This window comes from Physeter macrocephalus, chromosome 19, assembly GCF_002837175.3.
Source record: "Physeter macrocephalus isolate SW-GA chromosome 19, ASM283717v5, whole genome shotgun sequence".
NCBI classification, from domain to species: Eukaryota; Metazoa; Chordata; class Mammalia; order Artiodactyla; family Physeteridae; genus Physeter; species Physeter macrocephalus.
Genome location: NC_041232.1, coordinates 39,187,473 through 39,205,116, shown reverse-complemented (window position 1 = coordinate 39,205,116; position 17,644 = coordinate 39,187,473). Strand labels below are relative to the sequence as shown.

Here is a 17,644-nt window from a genome sequence, read left to right as displayed (position 1 = left end):
TTTTTTTTTTTTTTTTTTGCGGTACGCGGGCCTCTCACTGTTGTGGCCTCTCCCGTTGCGGAGCACAGGCTCCGGACGCGCAGGCCCAGCGGCCATGGCTCACGGGCCCAGCCGCTCCGCGGCATGTGGGATACTCCCGGACCGGGGCACGAACCTGCGTCCCTGCATCGGCAGGCGGACACTCAACCACTGCGCCACCAGGGAAGCCCTTGGTTTAATATTGAGCATAAGGATGTAGAAGTTGGTTTTGTTTGTTTTTGTAGGGAGTTAGGGACTATACTCAGATGTTATCAACAGCCCCTTCTCAGTGAGCCAGCGATGTTGAGCATGAAGGTATCAGGGTAACTGGAAGAATCAAGAGTCTCAAATCTGGCGAGAAGAAAGGTGTATGCCAAGAAGCCTCACCAAACAAAACAAAAACAACAATAAAAAGACTGGAGAGTTCACTGGAAACCCTTCATCTAGGGGAAAAACAAAACAAAACCTTTGCAGGGTAATTTTTTTTTTCTATTAGGTTAGATAATTTTGAGTTTGTGTCCCCATTTTAGTGTTTCCATCTCATATTTGCCCGGTTGACTTGTTATCATTTTTTGTGGTTTCTCGCACTATTTTCTTCCACATGAAGGCTAAGCCTTTTAATGTGAAAGTTCTAATGTTTTCATTTGGGTTTATATTATTGACAGTAGTGGTCTAGTGTTATTACTTTGTCTTTCAAAAAGGATCATGAACTACATGTGGAATCATGTTAACTTAAACTAAGGGTTAATTTTTTTTTCCTAAAAGATGGAATAAAAGAGAGTTATTAGAATCAGTACCTGTTTTTGTTCTTAGTCAAATTTTGCATTTATGTTTCCTTGGCTTTGTGTGTGTTTGAAATAAGATGAAAGTAAAAGGAATCTCACCAAAAACCTCTTAAGTCCCAGGAGGTGTCACTGGGGCCTTTGCAAATCTCTCACACTAGATTAAAAAGTTAGCTGGTGTGATTGTGATATTTCTGTCCAGTCTGTCTCCAGCTTTGGCTTTATTGGGATTGTGGATAAAAGGCAAAATCTGGGTGTGAAGATAGTGAAGAAAGCAAGTCATTAGCCTTGGTTGATACACCTATTTTAAAGCCAAGATAGCAAGTTCATCTCTAGGACTGGCTCCACCATGCCCGATGCCTGGCTGTCACTGAGACAGCTCCCCATTTTTTTAGGGTCACAGTCAGTTCTAAGTCCTCTGAATCCTGTTTCTGGGATGCCTCCCATGACCTCCTTTCTGCTATTGATTTAGCTTGCACTCTTGGACTTCTTCCCTGCATTATGTCAGACCCTCCATACTGGTCTCCCTGCTTCCAGGTTTGGTCTCTTTCCAAACCATCTTCTTCTTTTTTTTTTTTTTTTTTTTTGCGGTACGTGGGCCTCTCACTGTTGTGGCCTCTCCCATTGCGGAGCACAGGCTCCGGACGCGCAGGCTCAGTGGCCATGGCTCACGGGCCCAGCCGCTCCGCGGCATGTGGGATCCTCCCGGACCGGGGCACGAACCCGTGTCCCCTGCATAGGCAGGTGGACTTGCAACCACTGCGCCACCAGGGAAGCCCCTCAAACCGTCTTCTTAATCACCAGCGGGGCATCTCTCTAAAATGTAAATGCGATCAGTCACTCTCCTTAAAATCCTTCAATGATTTCTCATAGCACCAAGGTTAACATTTGAACATTTAGTTCACAGTAGTTCCTTCGTGATCTGCCCAATTTTCTAGCCTTGTCCCTGTCACTGCTCCCCTTTCTTTCCTCTCTATCCAGAGCCCTTCATTTGAGTAGCACAGAAGAGCTTGCGCTTCCTGGAAAGCATCATGTTTTGAATCTCTGCCTTTACATATGTTTCCTCTTTTTGGAGAGCCATCTTCTACTTGCCCTCAGTGCTACCTATTTAAAACTTAGCCCAATTTTGCTACTCATTGGGTAACATTTTCCTGCTCTGCACCATCTGATTTAAAAGCCTGTGGGCTGGGCTTCCCTGGTGGCATAGTGGTTAAGAATCCGCCTGCCAAGGCAGGGGACACGGGTTCAAGCCCTGGTCCAGGAAGATCCCACATGCTGCGGAGCAACTAAGCCCGTGTGCCACAACTACTGAGCCTGTGCTCTAGAGCCTGCAAGCCACAACTACTGAGCCCGCGTGATACAACTACTGAAGCCCGTGTGCCTGGAGCCTGTGCTCCACAACAAGAGAAGCCACCACAATGAGAAGCCCATGCATTGCAACGAAGAGTAGTCCCTGCTCGCCGCAACTGGAGAAAGCCTGTGCACAGCAACAAAGACACAACGCAGCCAAAAATTAATAAAAATAAATAAATTTATATTTTAAAAAAAGCCTGTGGGCTTTTAAAAGTCTGTGGGCTCCTCCATCCAAGCAGTTATCCCTCCTTCTGTAGTCATTGGTTTACTCATCTCTCTCTGCCCCTTCCCCAGTGCTTGCCAGCCCTTCTCGTGTCATGGCACACGCAGAAAAATGATAAGTTTTGAAGGAAACACTTGGATAAATGGAGAGGCAACTGGCCTGCAGTTTCCAGTTATCTCAAGCTGTACGTGGCCACTTCGAGGGCGGAAATGATCAATATCCTTGAACACCTGAACCCTTTTTTTTTTTTTTTTTTTTGGGTACGTGGGCCTCTCACTGCTGTGGCCTCTCCCTTTGCGGAGCACAGGCTCCGGACGCGCAGGCTCAGCGGCCATGGCTCACGGGCCCAGCCGCTCCGCGGCATGTGGGATCTTCCCGGACCGGGGCACGAACCCGTGTCCGCTGCATCGGCAGGCAGATTCTCAGCCACTGCGCCACCAGGGAAGCCCCTGAACCCGCTTTTGACCCCCTGGTTGGGAAGCTCTGCAGCAGATTGCAAGCTCCTTGGGACAAGGACCAGGTCTTAGACTTTGCATCTCGAGGGCCTTAGCCAAATGCCTATTACTGTGTGGGTGCTCAGAAAATGTTTGTTTACTGAAGGTGTGACAAAGCAGCCACAGTCACTCAAATTGAAGGTTAAATGACTAAGGCAGGGATGTGTTTATAAATACTCTGCATGAAAGTTGGAGTGCTAAGATGGCTTTCTTCTAAATTTCATGTTAAAGAGGGATGAAGAAGAGGAAGGAAATTTGAGTAAGATTCTGATTGGAAGCCAAGAAACGTTTTATTTGGTTCCAAAATGTGCATGTATATTTTTTGTTATTTTGTGTTTGTGTGTGTGTGTGTTTTAACCTCTCCCAAGGCTAATTTCCTCCCACTCAGCATCCTCCTACAAGGAATTTCATTGTAGAAAGAAGAGCGGCAATAAATTCATGTTTGGCATGTGCTCCTTCATAATAGTGCATCTGTGATATTTCTCTTTGGTCTTCAAGGATCGTGATAGACCTGTAGAACAATCAAGCAAAACCACAGAAATTCTAAACTTCAACTGTGTGATTTTGTTTACCATAGAGATAATTCTTTTTGTCTGAGAAGGTTTTAGAGACAAAGGAGAGAACAGTACATGAAAAGGTTTTTTGTTTTTTTGTTTTGCTTTTTCCTTTTTTTCTGTAAAATAATTTAATAACTTGCAGAGATTAGAGTGGTTAGAAAATAAACATTGCAGGAAAAGTAAAAAGAGCACGTTTTTATCCTTGACCACTTGAGCTCTTTGGACCTGTTGGCATCAGCCAGGTCTCAGCCTGGGAGGGCCGTCCCTGTCCTGAAGCCAAAGTTCCAGGAATGCTCATGCTTGGCCACCTCACTGATGGCTTTTGTTTTTGTTTCCTTTTGTTTGTTTACCTTTTCTTGAGAGTAGAAAAAAGTGAGGTAGCAGAGTAGCAGGTGGGTGTGGGCCAGATGGCGCATTCCTTCATTAGAGCCTGCTCTCGATTTTATAAAACAGTGGACGATTTATTTTCCCTAAATCTGTTTTCATCTTATGGGATTTCCAGTGAGAATGCACATGTAGAGCCCAGAAAGCACAAAATAATGATCCCACCCTTTGGTTTTTGAAAAGGAGGGAGGCTCCTTGTTAACTCTTGGTAAACCGAAGGTCACTTTTCCTCTGTTCTTAGAAGGTTATCAAGATACACCAGTTGATGGGGTTTGAACATACTTGGAGGGGAGGAGTGCTTTCAGACATGGTTTGCTCTATATAGGAGTAGTATCTGGTTTTCTTTTTAGGTGTGGGACTTCTAAAGATGTCAGTAAACCCTCGAAGGCCAGTTGTTGTGACCACATGTGAGGGGGAAGGGTAAGCTGGGACGAAGTGAGAGAGTGGCATGGACAGATAGACACTGCCAAATGTAAAATAGAGAGCTAGTGGGAAGCAGCCACATAGCACAGGAAGATCAGCTCGGTGCTTTGTGACTCCCTAGAGGGGTGGGATAGGGAGGGTGGGAGGGAGACGCAAGAGGGAGGAGATATGGGGATATATGTGTATGTATAGCTGATTCACTTTGTGATACAGCAGAAACTAACACACCAATGTAAAGCAATTATACTCCAATAAAGATGTTAAAAAAACCCAACAACATCAGACGGTTCATTATTATTTGCACAAGATTATGTTAACTTGAGGTGCATCATTTGTAGTGATGTGGGGACATTTGAGTGTGGAATGCATATGTTTAAGTTATTTGTTTACTTATTCACCTGGGTTTTCGTGCTCTTTTTATTTTCAGAAGATATCCTTGGAAGAAAAAACTTAGGCAGCTTTCCAAAATAACAAAAACATCTTTTTACCAGTCCACTAGTAATGTAGTGTTGAGGCCACTTTTTCTTGAACATCTATTTTTTTTTTATAGTTTTAGGTAATTAAGTTCCAGGAGGTCATGGTCATCACATGTTCTTTTTTTAAGGCAGTATGCATATTTTAGCTGTTATTTTTGAACTTACTGGCACTATGTGGGTTGCTTTAAGACTGAGTAATTCATGACATGGTTGTTTAATTTGGTGAAAAGCTGGCTATGACCAGAGAACAAACTATAAGGAAATGGTCCAGTTTTAAGTTTGTGTTTGTGTTTGAGTATTTTGGGTTCATTCATCTCTTGCCAATCTTAGTTGTTAAGTGTCTTCTTAGGTTCATATTTACATCATCCTCAGAACCCTGTGTTTCTGCCACTCTTATAAAAATGTACTGGTTTGTAAGGTAGAGCCTCATGCTTAGAGTCAACCAGGAAAAGCCTCATTTATATCTCCAGCAAGAAGGACAGAGGGCCTGGACTGCATACTCACTGCCAGAAGTTTTTATAGTAATACTTTGTATCTAGGCTCTGGCTCTTACCATTAAATGTGCTTTTTATAGAGTACCAGGTTATAAATGTAGTGCAGCTACGGCATATTAATCTTACTGCAGAGATTTAATGAGGCAGTTGTTTTGCGATGGACACTATTGGGCGCAGAGAGCAACAGAGTTTTACTTTACCACTGAGCTGCAGAAATATTCCTTGCCTGGTAATAATTATAACCACATGATCTCTTAGTTTTTCTTTCTTTTGCCAGTGCTTTTCCATGCAAAAGTGGCTTGGAAGGAGGTCCATTCCTAGGCAGTGAAATGGATTGGAAATTGGGCTGTTTTCTCAGTGGTTTGACATTTTAACTTTGATCAGGCATGGAATCCTTGTTGCACAGAGAGAAATATGTAGGGTGAGTTTCAAGAATACAGATAGTCTTTGCCAGTCCACTGAGATGGGTTTTAGATATTCATTACTTTTACTTGACTGTTATATAGGTTATAAAGAGTAAATGTGGTGAAACCTCATTTTTACATGGACAGAACAGAATTTCTGCTGGTTGGCCTTAAACTGATCCCACACTTGAAATTAATTGAAGTCCATGGGTTTATGGCCTCCAACACTTTTAAGCCAGTGCAGTTTTTCATTTTCCCCAAAGTTGTAATTTTATTAAACCAAGTTGTAGCAATAAGATGAGAAGAAAGAAGGAACCACCCGCCAGGGAACATAATAAGGGGAAAAATTACACTTCTTTTAAATTTCCATTTACAAGTAACGTTAACAAAATCGGAAACAGAGAGCTGCCATTTATTTTTACAGTAATAGTTGTGTCTTTTATCCGAGTCTGAACACTTTCAGTCCAGTGCATCATAGGGACCCTTTTGAAGGGATGAGCCTGCAGGTTGGTTGGGCAGAGGTCATTTGTGATGGATGAAACGAATCTGGGTGACCTCCTCTAGGGCAGAGGACAGAGTGGTGCCTGTGGCTATGATGGGGTTTGTGGTGGCAGTGCAGGGGGGTGTGCGGATATCTTAAAATATTGCCCTTTGGGTGGGTTTGTAGTGCAACAGTCGAGTTGGAATAACAGCTGTCCATCCTGCAGTGGTGTTCGGGTTGGAGCAGTGCTTACAGGGACGGAACTTGTATTTATAACTCCTTGGGCCGAAGTCAGAGGTCTGAATGGCTAGCAGAGCAGTACAGTTATTTCTTATGACTGACTCTCAAAGGGCTTTATAAAAACTACATAACTAAGGCCATATGCAATTATTGAAGTGTAGCCGCCTGTGGGAAAGAAATGGTTGACAGTGTCAGCTTTCTAGAATCTTCCTACCTCAACTGCCATTAGGAATGGAAACTCCTAACGCAAATGAACGCATCTTGCATCTTTTATTTTGTTTTGCTTTTTTTTTTTTGGCTGCGTTGGGCCTCCGTTGCTGCGCGCGGGCTTTTTCTAGCTGCGGTGAGCGGGGGCTACTCTGCGTTGCGGTGCGCGGGCTTCTCATTGCGGTGGCTTCTCTTGCTGCGGAGCATGGGCTCTAGGCGTGGAAGCTTCAGTAGTTGTGGCACGTGGGCTCAGTAGTTGTGGCTCCTGGGCTCAGTAGTTGTCGAGCACGGGCTTAGTTGCTCCGCGGCATGTGGGGTCTTCCCGGACCAGGGCTGGAACCCGTGTCCCCTGCCTTGGCAGGCGGATTCTTAACCACTGCGCCGCCAGGAAAGCCCTAAACCCATCTTTCGAATGGGCGAGAAAGAATTCCTCCTGGATGTGGAGGTTGGCAAAAAAAAATATCTACTCTTAGGGAGAGAGTCTGGGTTTCCAGGACTCATTGTGCTACACCAAAGCATCATAGGCTGTAATCGCACCCACCCCCCAGAGGGTCCCTCTTAAGTGGTGACCTAAAAAACAATTCGCCAGTTGGCTGGAGCTTGCATCCTGAAGTTGCAGCAGAAGTGAATAAGCTTGACTGACTTCAGCCCCTGAAGGATTCTATCTGTAAATGCAGAAGTGGAAGCAAAACCATTTTTTATTAGTCTTAAAATGACCCTCATTTTAATAACTAGCCACAGTGTCAGAAGCATGGACTGGGGTCATTCTTTAGTTGTTAAGAGCTAAAGCATCATGCAGGCTTTCCTATTTGTTTGATATTTTTGATTTGGATTCGTGTAAAGTGTCCATATCCTTGAATAATAAGGGAAGCAAGTTCTTATCATTTTCGCTGCATACTACTTAAAGTATTCAGAGTGTCTGCTTATTTAAAAACAAACAGGCCTGCAAACTTGATGCATAGCATTTAAATAATCGTATTAACATTCAGACCTAGCAGCCACATTTCTCTGAGTGCTGTCAGTTTTATGAGAAACTGGAAACTCATGCTAAACAACTGAGTGTTCAGTGTGAGCCTGCTGCCTTCCACCAAGTGTTTTAACGGTGTGCGGGCCAGTTCACCATAATTGGGACAGTTATTTGTTTTCCTGAATTACTCTAATTTGGCAGTATTTTACCACTTAGTTTTAGCTTGTTGGAGCTCTTTGAACATGACCTGTTTCTTGCGTCTGTAGCTCTAGATGAAACATTTGAAACCAGCAGAGGCAAATGTGATGGATTATACAGTGTCAGTTTTGGAAAATGCAGGCATGTAGGTGCTTCTGAATTTGGAGATGACTGGTCTGTTCCTGTTTACAGAAGAAATACCAGTAAAGGACTTTTTAGTGTACTCTTTTTTTACTCCCTCCCCTCCCTTCTTGTCGTCCTCAAATAATATTTACTAAACACTCACCTGGACACCGTGCTATGCCGGGCAAAGTACAAGACAAACGAAAAAGATCCTGTGATCACTCCCCCAGGGACGAGCAGTCTAAACCCCAGTATGTTGAAATGGGTACTGTGTAGAGTGTTGAGATAATTTTCCAGACGGCAAATCAACTCAAATTACCAATTTACTTAAACACGTTTTTTTTTTTTTTTTTTGAAAATAAACAAAACTACTTGCTCTTTGATTTGGGAATTCTGCTTTTGTTTTACAAACCCAAGAGATTATTATATATGTGAAATGTTGATAAGTTGATTTTGGTATACGTGAATCATTTGAAGGGTGGTGATATAGTTAAGTTTATTGTAGATGTGAAGAAAGGCTTTGGAACAACTGCCAGCCAAAGGGGAGCATCGTCGGGCTTCCCCGGTGGCGCAGTGGTTGAGAGTCCGCCTGCCGATGCAGGAGACACGGGTTCGTGCCCCGGTCCGGGAGGATCCCACATGCCGCGGAGCGGCTGGGCCCGTGAGCCATGGCCGCTGGGCCTGCGCGTGCGGAGCCTGTGCTCCGCAACGGGAGAGGCCACGGCAGTGAGCGGCCCGCGTACCGGAAAAAAAAAAACAAAAAAAAAAAACAAAGGGGAGCATCGTGACTTGTGGAAATAGGTTCGTAGAAGCACGTGACATGCAAGGTAGCAGGAAGCACTTTCCGACAGCGGACAGTGGTATGGTGGCACTTACTGACTTTTCTAAGAAGTCTGGGCTAGTTTGATTCTGGGAATTCTGTATCATAACATTGCAAATATTTATCCTCCCATATCTAAAAAAATTGACTACAGATAACACATTACATATTTCTTAGGTATCTGGATACAGTTCTTTTGTAACTGTTCATTGAAAACTCTATTTTGAGACATAATTTATTTCTGACTTTGGAGGACTTTTTGCTATTAGAAATGAATGTCCCGTAAGTTAAGTCACAGATTGTATTATCCTAATTTTCCCTAAAGAGGCGTCTTCTGTCCCTCTGTGCTTTCCTGCAAAGAGGAGCAGTGACTCTAGAATGTTTGGGGATACTTCGCTAAAATGAGGCAAAAGACAGCATAAAGAAAATCACAACGTATTTATTGAGCTCTAAGTGAAAATATTGCATGTGTTTTGCTCTCTTATTCCCCCTCGCTCTTTGTGTATCATTCTTAGGGTTACAGTGGCACTGTTTTTAGTTTTCCCTCTATTTAGCTTTTTGAAACTGATAATGCCGGTTCAAGTTGTTGACTTGATTATAATTTGCAATTGCTCTTTGTATATTTTATTTTATTTTTTGATGATTTTGAAAACAAGAGACATACCGGTACATTTACACTTGAATTGGTGCTTGCAAGAATGTTTTGCTATGTGGTAGAACTTACTTTGCTATTGCTGTCTAACAAATAATGGGGTAACTGTGTGTTTTGACCAGTTTATAAGTAAAGGTCAATTTTGTGCCTATGGTAATTAGCTTAGCTTACTCTAGACTAATTCTGGTAATTTCCTGTGAAAGAGTATATTTAGCAGAAAAGGAATTCATTCTCAAGCACAGTGGTTTTTCCCTTTGCATTGGAGACTGTTTAATTTTAAAAGTGATTTATCTCTCTCTTGTAAGCAAACAAAGGCTGTAAAAAAAAGTCAAAGTTAACCTTAAGTGTGGCAAATTATTTGAAAGAGGAGCTGGGAAAAGGGCTACATGTTGGAGGAGAAAAGGAAAAACTCCAGTCATCACGAACTGACAAATTTTAGGGAAGTCTCACTTTTGATGCTTCTGTAATAAAATCTACAATAAAGCCCTCCTAGTGCAGCTTCAAGGAAAAAGGTGTTTCTGGTTTTCGTAGCAAGGTGAAGCGCTACTTTAAAAGAACCTGTCTTTAAACACCATACTTACAGTCTTGATTTCTTTTTTCAGACCCCAACTGTGAACTTGAAGACAAGACTGAAGATGGAGAGGCAGGGGACTGTAAGAAGAGGCCGGAAGATGGGGAGGAGCTGGAAGACGAAGCCGTGCACAGCTGTGACAGCTGCTTCCAGGTGTTTGAGTCACTGAGCGACATCACAGAACACAAGATTAATCGATGTCAGCTGACAGGTAAACATACTTACCACTTCTCATCTTCTCGTACGTCTTCTCTATTTCTGATTTTTCCGTTTGTTTCTTGTTTTTCAGCTGACAGGTAAACAACACTTGCCACTTCTTGTCTTCTCATACTGTTCTATTTCTGATTTTTTCCGTTTGTTCCTTTTTGTTTTCACCCCCTCTTCCAGCTATTACATTCTTCTACTTGAGTACCTAGGTAAGTCTAGAAGCGCTTTAGAAAGAATTCCAAGATGATGGTTTACGGCAAACTCATTGTCACAGTCATCCTTAGATTTTGAATTGTACCCAGATTTTAATAGCTAATGGATATGTTTTCATTTCCTTTTTTTTTTTTTTAAACTACTGTGATACCATGTAGATACAGAGCCTAACATTGGGTGGCTAAAATAAAGTTTAAATATACCTTCTGAATAAGTTTTCACAGAAGTTTAGCATGCACGAACTTATTTTAGTTTAAATATCATCTCCTCAAGAGAACTTTCACTGATTGGTCACTCTCTGCTGAGTTTGGTGCCTTTTTTGTGTTCCTATAAAGCCCGATGCTTATTCTTGAATACCACAGTGTTCACTGCATGTGTTAACTTTTCCATCTCCCTCATTAGACTGGAAGCTCCTGGATGGCAGGAACTCTGTCTTATTCATCATTGTATTCTCTGAGTCTTGCACAGTGCCTGGCCCACAGAAGGTGCTCACTAAGGCACAGAAGCTATTCTGCTATACATTTCACGGGAAGAATCAGATTTAAAATGACAGGAAGCATGATGTGTTCAAGTTACTGGTTGGATAAAAGTAAAACTCAGTTTACCAAGTTTCTACCCTCTTTAAAAATATATCCTGCAAGAACATACTCTATGAGGCTGGGTGGGACATTTTAGATAGATATCTCTTTTTAGATTCCTGTCATTTTTCTCTTACTGATGATACTGACACTGCTTCAGTGTGTGTGTGTGTGTGTGTGTGTGTGTGTGTGTGTGTGTGTGTGTGTGTTTGTAGATCTCTTTCTCTTATTTTCCTAGCACAATACTTTCTTCAACTAACCATGTATAGGAAATGTATTTATTAGACAAGTGGTTCTCCAACTGTTTTCCACACAATATTGATATTTTTGTAAGATTTTACTAGGTGTTCCATTTTAAGCAGGTTTCCTGAAGAGATTATTATGGAACTGTTGGATTAAATCCAGTTAAATAGGCTTCTTTATTGAAGTGCACTGTGGCTCTTCAAAAAGGGATTGCAGTGAGTAAGTTTATTAGGCCATAGACTCTCCTCTCTTTCAGAAAACCCATTATCGTTTTTTTTGGAGTATAAGTTTGAGAATCTGTGACGCTTATATAAGCATTGCTATATACATATTTTTGTGGGTTTTGGTAACTTTTATTTTGATACAATTCCAAACTTAGAGACAAATTGCAAAAACAGTATATGTAACTCCCATCTACCACTTATCTGATTCACCAGTTGTTTACGTTTTACCCTACCTGATCTCTTTACTAATTTTTTTAACTTTTTTTTTAACTTTTTAAATTAAAAAAATTTTTTTTAATAATTGTCTCTACTAATTTTTTTTCTTAGTCATTTGAGAGAAAGTTGGAGACTTCACACTCTTCGAAATATATTCGGTGTATTTCCTAAGAACAAATACAGTCTCTTACATGGCTATGGCACACTTATCAAAATGAGGAAAGTTCACATTTAACACATAGAATACTCTTATCTAATCCACAACCAATATTTAAATTTCAACAGTTGTCCCAATAATGTCCTTTAGAGGTTTTTTGTTTGTTTGTTTCATTTTCTTCTCATCTGGGATTCAGGATCATGCATAATTTTTTAATTGTCATGTCTCTTTTGTTTCCTTTCACCTGGAATGGTCTCTCATTTTTTGAGGAGTACCTGCCAGCGCTTTATAAAATGCCCATCTGTAATTGGGTTTGCTTGATGTTTCCTCATGATTAAATTCAGGTTACATACTTCCATGGCAGGAACGCCGCCAAAGTGATGCTGTGCCCTTCTCAGTACCTCACATCAGGAAGTACCTGATGTTGACTCTACTATACCAGTGTTGACGGGGTTAACACTGAATACTTGCTTTAGGTGGTGTCCACCAACTTTCTTCAGTGTTAAACTGTTGCTCTTTTCCCTTTGTAAATAATAAGTAATTTGTCGGAAGAAGCTTTGACGCTATGTAAATATTTTCATTCTCATGAAATCTCCATTTCAGCTTTATAATTTTTGTAATTATTAGTTGGCCTTCTGCCACAGTTTCCTTTCTTAGTCATTCATTTATTTTTGTATTCGTATCACCATGGGCTTTTGGATTTGTATTTTATTCAGTGGGTCATAATTCATTACTATCATTATTTTGATGCCCAGATTGCCTGAGATTTGGCCAGTAGGAGTCCCTTCGAATGGGATCCTGGGTCAGTTTAATGTCTCCATCATTACTTGAGGACTGACTCAGTTTCTGCTGCAAACAGATGCTCCAGGCTCATCATGTTCTAGTCCTAATCAATCTTTTGTCCAAGGAGCCCTGGTTCCTTTAAGAGGACAAACGTATTTAGAAATCAAGATATGGGCACTATGTATACTGATTGTTAGAGGTATATCGTTGATTATAAACCATATCAGCAGACAGAATTTAGGAAATATATATGTGTGTTTAATATAATACATGTATAATATAACTTATAAAATGCACATATATGCAAATATATACACATATATGTATTTTCTCTCTCTAATAAGAACCACATGTTTCTATCGGTACCTCTAATTCAATCCAACATTTGAGATACATTCCAATCTTTTTTCTTTCCATATTTATTACTATCCTCTCTAGCAGTGAGACACCTAGCTTCCATCATCCGCAATATATTTTCTCATTTCCTGAGTCTAGAATACACATTAAGTAGTTTCAAAATTGTTTACTCATATCATCATGATAAGCAGACCAACTAACTAGAGTTCAATAGTTGTTTATAGTTATTAATGTTATAGTTTATAATGTAACATTTACATGCAGTGAAATTTATAAATCCTCAGTGTACAGTTTGATAAACTTTAACAAAATACATATACCCATGTGACCCATATCCCTCTTAAGATAATTTCCTGCATCCTAGAAATTTCTCTTCTCTTGACCCCTTTCTAATCAATAATGATCCACCAGAAGTAACTAGATTTTTTGTTTTTTTTTTGTTTGTTTGTTTTCTTTTTTTTTTTTTTTTTTTCGGTACGCGGGCCTCTCACTGTTGTGGCCTCTCCCGTTGCGGAGCACAGGCTCCGGACACGCAGGCTCAGCGGCCACGGCCCACGGGCCCAGCCGCTCCGCGGCATGTGGGATCTTCCCGGACCGGGGCACGAACCCGTGTCCCCTGCATCGGCAGGCGGATTCTCAACCACTGCGCCACCAGGGAAGCCCCAGAAGTAACTAGATTTTACGTTTTTAACTGTAGATTTGTTTTGCCTGTTCTAGAACTTCTTATAAGTACACACAGTATGTGCTCTTTTTTTGTGTCTAGCTTCTTTTGTTCAGCATAGTGTCTGCAAGATTCATTCATGTTGTGTATATGAGTAATCTGTTCTTTTTTATTGCTGAGTAGTATTCCATCACATGAATGTATCATAATTTTGTTTTCCATTCTCCTATTGGTAGACATTTTGGTTATTTTCAGTTTTTGGTTATTGTGAATAAAGTTGTCGTGAACCTTCCTACACAGGTCTTTTTGTGGATATACGTTTTATTTCTCGAGTTATAAGTAGGAGTAGAATTGCTGAGTCATGGGGTAGGGTATATTTAAGTGTATGAAAAACTTCTGAATCTTTATCACAAGTGGTTGCACTGTTTTACGCTCTCACCAGCAATGTCTGAGAGTTCCACTTGTGTGTCCTTGATAACATTTGTGTTGCCAGTCTTTTTAATTTAAGCATTCTGTTAGGTGTGTATAGGTATTCTTTGTGGATTTATTTGCATTTTCTAATTCATGTACATTTTTTAAATTTTTTTTTTTTTTTTTTTTTTTGTGGTATGCGGGCCTTCCTCTGTTGTGGCCTCTCCCGTTGCGGAGCACAGGCTCCGGACGCGCAGGCTCAGCGGCCACGGCTCACGGGCCCAGCCGCTCCGCGGCATGTGGGATCCTCCCATACCGGGGCGCGAACCCAGTTCCCCTGCATCGGCAGGCGGACGCGCAACCACTGCGCCACCAGGGAAGCCCTAATTCATGTACATTTAATTGACTTCATTTAATTCATTTTTCTTCAGAATGCTTAATTTTTGGAAAATCCCATTAAATGCAGTTAGTATGATCCTATTTTCAGTGGAATAGCTTTAAAGGGAAGCTTTACTTATGTGGAATCAACACTAACATTAAGGTGAAGACATGGGAACCTAACTGATATGGCCAGTATAAACTATGCCAGCAAGAAATCTTACCTTAGGTGAGAGTGGTATATCTCTCATGTGAAAAATTAACTTTAAAATTCAATATTCAAAAAAACTTGAAGTTCTATTTAGTGTTTACTTTTTATTGAGTTCCTGCCATGGAATTATCGTTATGTTCAGCTCTGTGAAGCAAAACAACAACAACAACAACAAAAGAAACATTATTCCTGGATAACTGTATATATTATACAATAATATATTTCTTTATATATATTATACAACTTTAATATCAGTGCAGAAAATGCTGGATTTTCAGCACATGGTATGGTGAAGATAATATCTATGGGTTAAATACTTTCTTCTTCAAAAACCTCAATCCCGGGCTTCCCTGGTGGCGCAGTGGTTGAGAATCCGCCTGCCGATGCAGGGGACACGGGTTCGTGCCCCGGTCCGGGAGGATCCCACATGCCGCGGAGCGGCTGGGCCCGTGAGCCATGGCCGCTGAGCCTGCGCGTCCGGAGCCTGTGCTCCGCAACGGGAGAGGCCACAGCAGTGAGAGGCCCGCATACCACACACACACAAAAAAACCAAGCCTCAATCCCTAATAAAATATTTGGTTTATTTTGATCTTAAGCTTTCTAAAAGCTTAGAATCTAGTCTGTGCTCACATCATTTTATCCCACAACATTTTAAACAAAGAAAAGAAAACAGAGTCTTATTTGTGACTTAATGAAACATTTCAGGAAAGGTACAGCTGATGGGTCTTCGTCCTGTTTATTGATGTTCAGGGTGATTTCTTGGGAAGGGTGGTAGATTGATGAGGGGGAAAGCAGAAGTGGAGGATCAGGGAGAAAGCAAAAGGGGGAGAAACAAAATCGGGAATCCTTCACATTTGTTTAAAGTGTTTAAGTTCAAACTTGAGTTAGCTAAGGGTACCCTTCAGTCTAATCTGGAAGAGATTAAAGACACTGGCAGCATTTTAATTAAAACAGTAATATGATGCTTTTACCTTCTTCCTTGATTAAAACCTTTTACTCTAAGTTAGGAGGTCTGACTTTTCCAAATTTATTTTCCTGCTGCTTGAGTTACTCTTTTCTTGGCGCTTTTTCTTTTCTCTGGTGGACAAAATGCTAGTTTAGCAAAGTAGTATATTTCTAGTTGTTTTCTTTTTCCCTTTTAGTTTTACTCTTTTTTGTTTTTTTTTCATTTTTTTTTTTTGTCTTTTAACTTCATCTAGCCCCATTTGTATCTTTGCTAATTTTCCTTTGATTCCTGTCCTTGTTTCAAGACTCTTAATTTCCTTATATCTCCCCTTCTTTTCTCTCTGGCTATTCTATGGTCTCTTGCTGTTTTCTCAACTTTCTTCTTTGCTCCTTGTGGCTTCCCTTCTGTTAATCTTGAAGTCTTTACTTACATGTGTCGTCCTATCCATCTAGACCAGAGCCTGAAAACCTTTTGGTGAACAATTTGTATGAAGAAAGAGGGAACTCATAGTAGCGTATAGGAGGGTTAACTATAGAGTAGAATTGGGAGAGAAAAGTCTGAAAACTTGCTGATTTGCAAAATAACAGAAAACGGAGGTATTCTGTGGTCTGACACCTATGGAAGTCAGTCAGGGTAGTTTTGTTGAAACCACCCTGAACTGGTAAAAACCTGCCCTGAGATTCCCATCCTTAACTGAGTGCTTTCTTGGTAACTTGAGATCTGTTCTTTGGTGACTCTCGTAACCAAGGGTGAGCTGCCAAGGTGAAAACTGACTCACTCCAAACTGAAAATTTTGAAATCCTGGTATAGTCATGCCAAGTGAGCCTAGACTAGTCCTGGCCTTAGGAGATGAAGGTCAAATATGGACCAAGATGATCAATTTTATTTTATTTTATTTTGGCTGCGCCATGCAGCATGTGGGATCTTAACTTCCCTGACCAGGGATTGAACCCATGCCCCCTGCATTGGGAGGGCAAGTCTTAACCACTGGACCACCAGGGAAGTCCCAAGATGATCAACTTTAGACTCAGATTTGAAAGTCAGCTCAGGGATCAAGTATGCCCCAGGTCAGTTCATGAGTAGGTGCCGGTGACCTGGACTGAACTCACAGACAGCAGATCCAGCATCGGCCCACAGATCTAGGGGGTCACACACACAGTTAATGGAGTTCATCACTGAGGGGAATTCTGGAAGGTGGGCACTGTCCTGGAGAAGCATCCTGACCTGGGAAGCAGCAGAACAGTCCCTAAGGATAATGAGGTACAGGGTGGCCCTCTTCTTTGTCTCTCAGGGCAGCTGTCCTCTAGTCTGCAATCCAACGTGTGTAAATAAATTATATATCATCCCTGCTTGAAGGAATAAGGGGAAAGGGGGAAAAAAAATTAAATCCCGCTCTTCAGTTGTAGCAGTAGATGCAAACCACCTGTGTTGCCCCAGCCTTGCTGTCTTTTTCCTGGAGGCTGAGAAGGGAGGGAAATCAACACTCTTAATGCTGTTGGGACTCTCTGATGCAGAAGACAGATTATCAAAATATATATTTAAAGAAGGAAAAGCACAGAGAACCTCTCATTTTACTAATCCACAAACCCTATCATTTCTTGCCATTTCCCTTAGGGAGTAGGGAGGGCTGGAAGCCAGAGGGGTCTCATCACACTTCTCAACAAAGATTTAATAGCAGGGTGCTATGGGGAAGGCTGAGATTACGGAGACTTTATTATGCTTACAAAACTGAGTAAGAACTAGCATTGTAAATCATCAAAACTAAGCTACACTTAACAGGATAAATGCGTGAAGTGCATTTGGTAATACTGTATGCTTGTTGTTCTGGGTCATTTTTCTCTTCTCTCCTGCTAATTTGCAAACTTGAGTTGTCTGTTAAGTGTTCTTTCACATCATTAATGTGAATTGCCTGGGTGTAAATGCAGAAAAACTAAACAGCGTTGTATTAGCTCTTAACCCTCTGGCCCACTATACTGTTGGTAAGATGAGTAGGTCGAGGTGTGTGTGACAGCAAGGCTGTTGTAGTTTGGGGGAAAATGTTTGTAGACCAAGATTTATAAAACCCTAACCACATTTGTGGCTCCTTTACAAATATTGATACTGTACGGGTTCACATTTTTGAAGAAAAGGAACTGAACCAATGATTAGCCACTGCATCAGTATAAAATAGTATGTTCATTTAATTTGATTTT

General features: G+C 41.2%; 1 protein-coding gene across 4 annotated transcripts in view; it reads left to right on the top strand.

Annotated features, from left to right (window-relative positions):
• The window catches only part of ZNF521 (zinc finger protein 521), a 283,441-nt gene that overhangs the window by 21,670 nt on the left and 244,127 nt on the right, over positions 1–17,644 (top strand). For all 4 annotated transcript variants that reach the window (XM_055080371.1, XM_024120905.3, XM_028480121.2 and 1 more), the window contains exon 3: positions 9,899–10,078. In XM_055080371.1, coding sequence (XP_054936346.1) covers positions 9,899–10,078 — 180 coding nt within the window. The remainder of the gene's footprint in view (positions 1–9,898; positions 10,079–17,644) is intronic.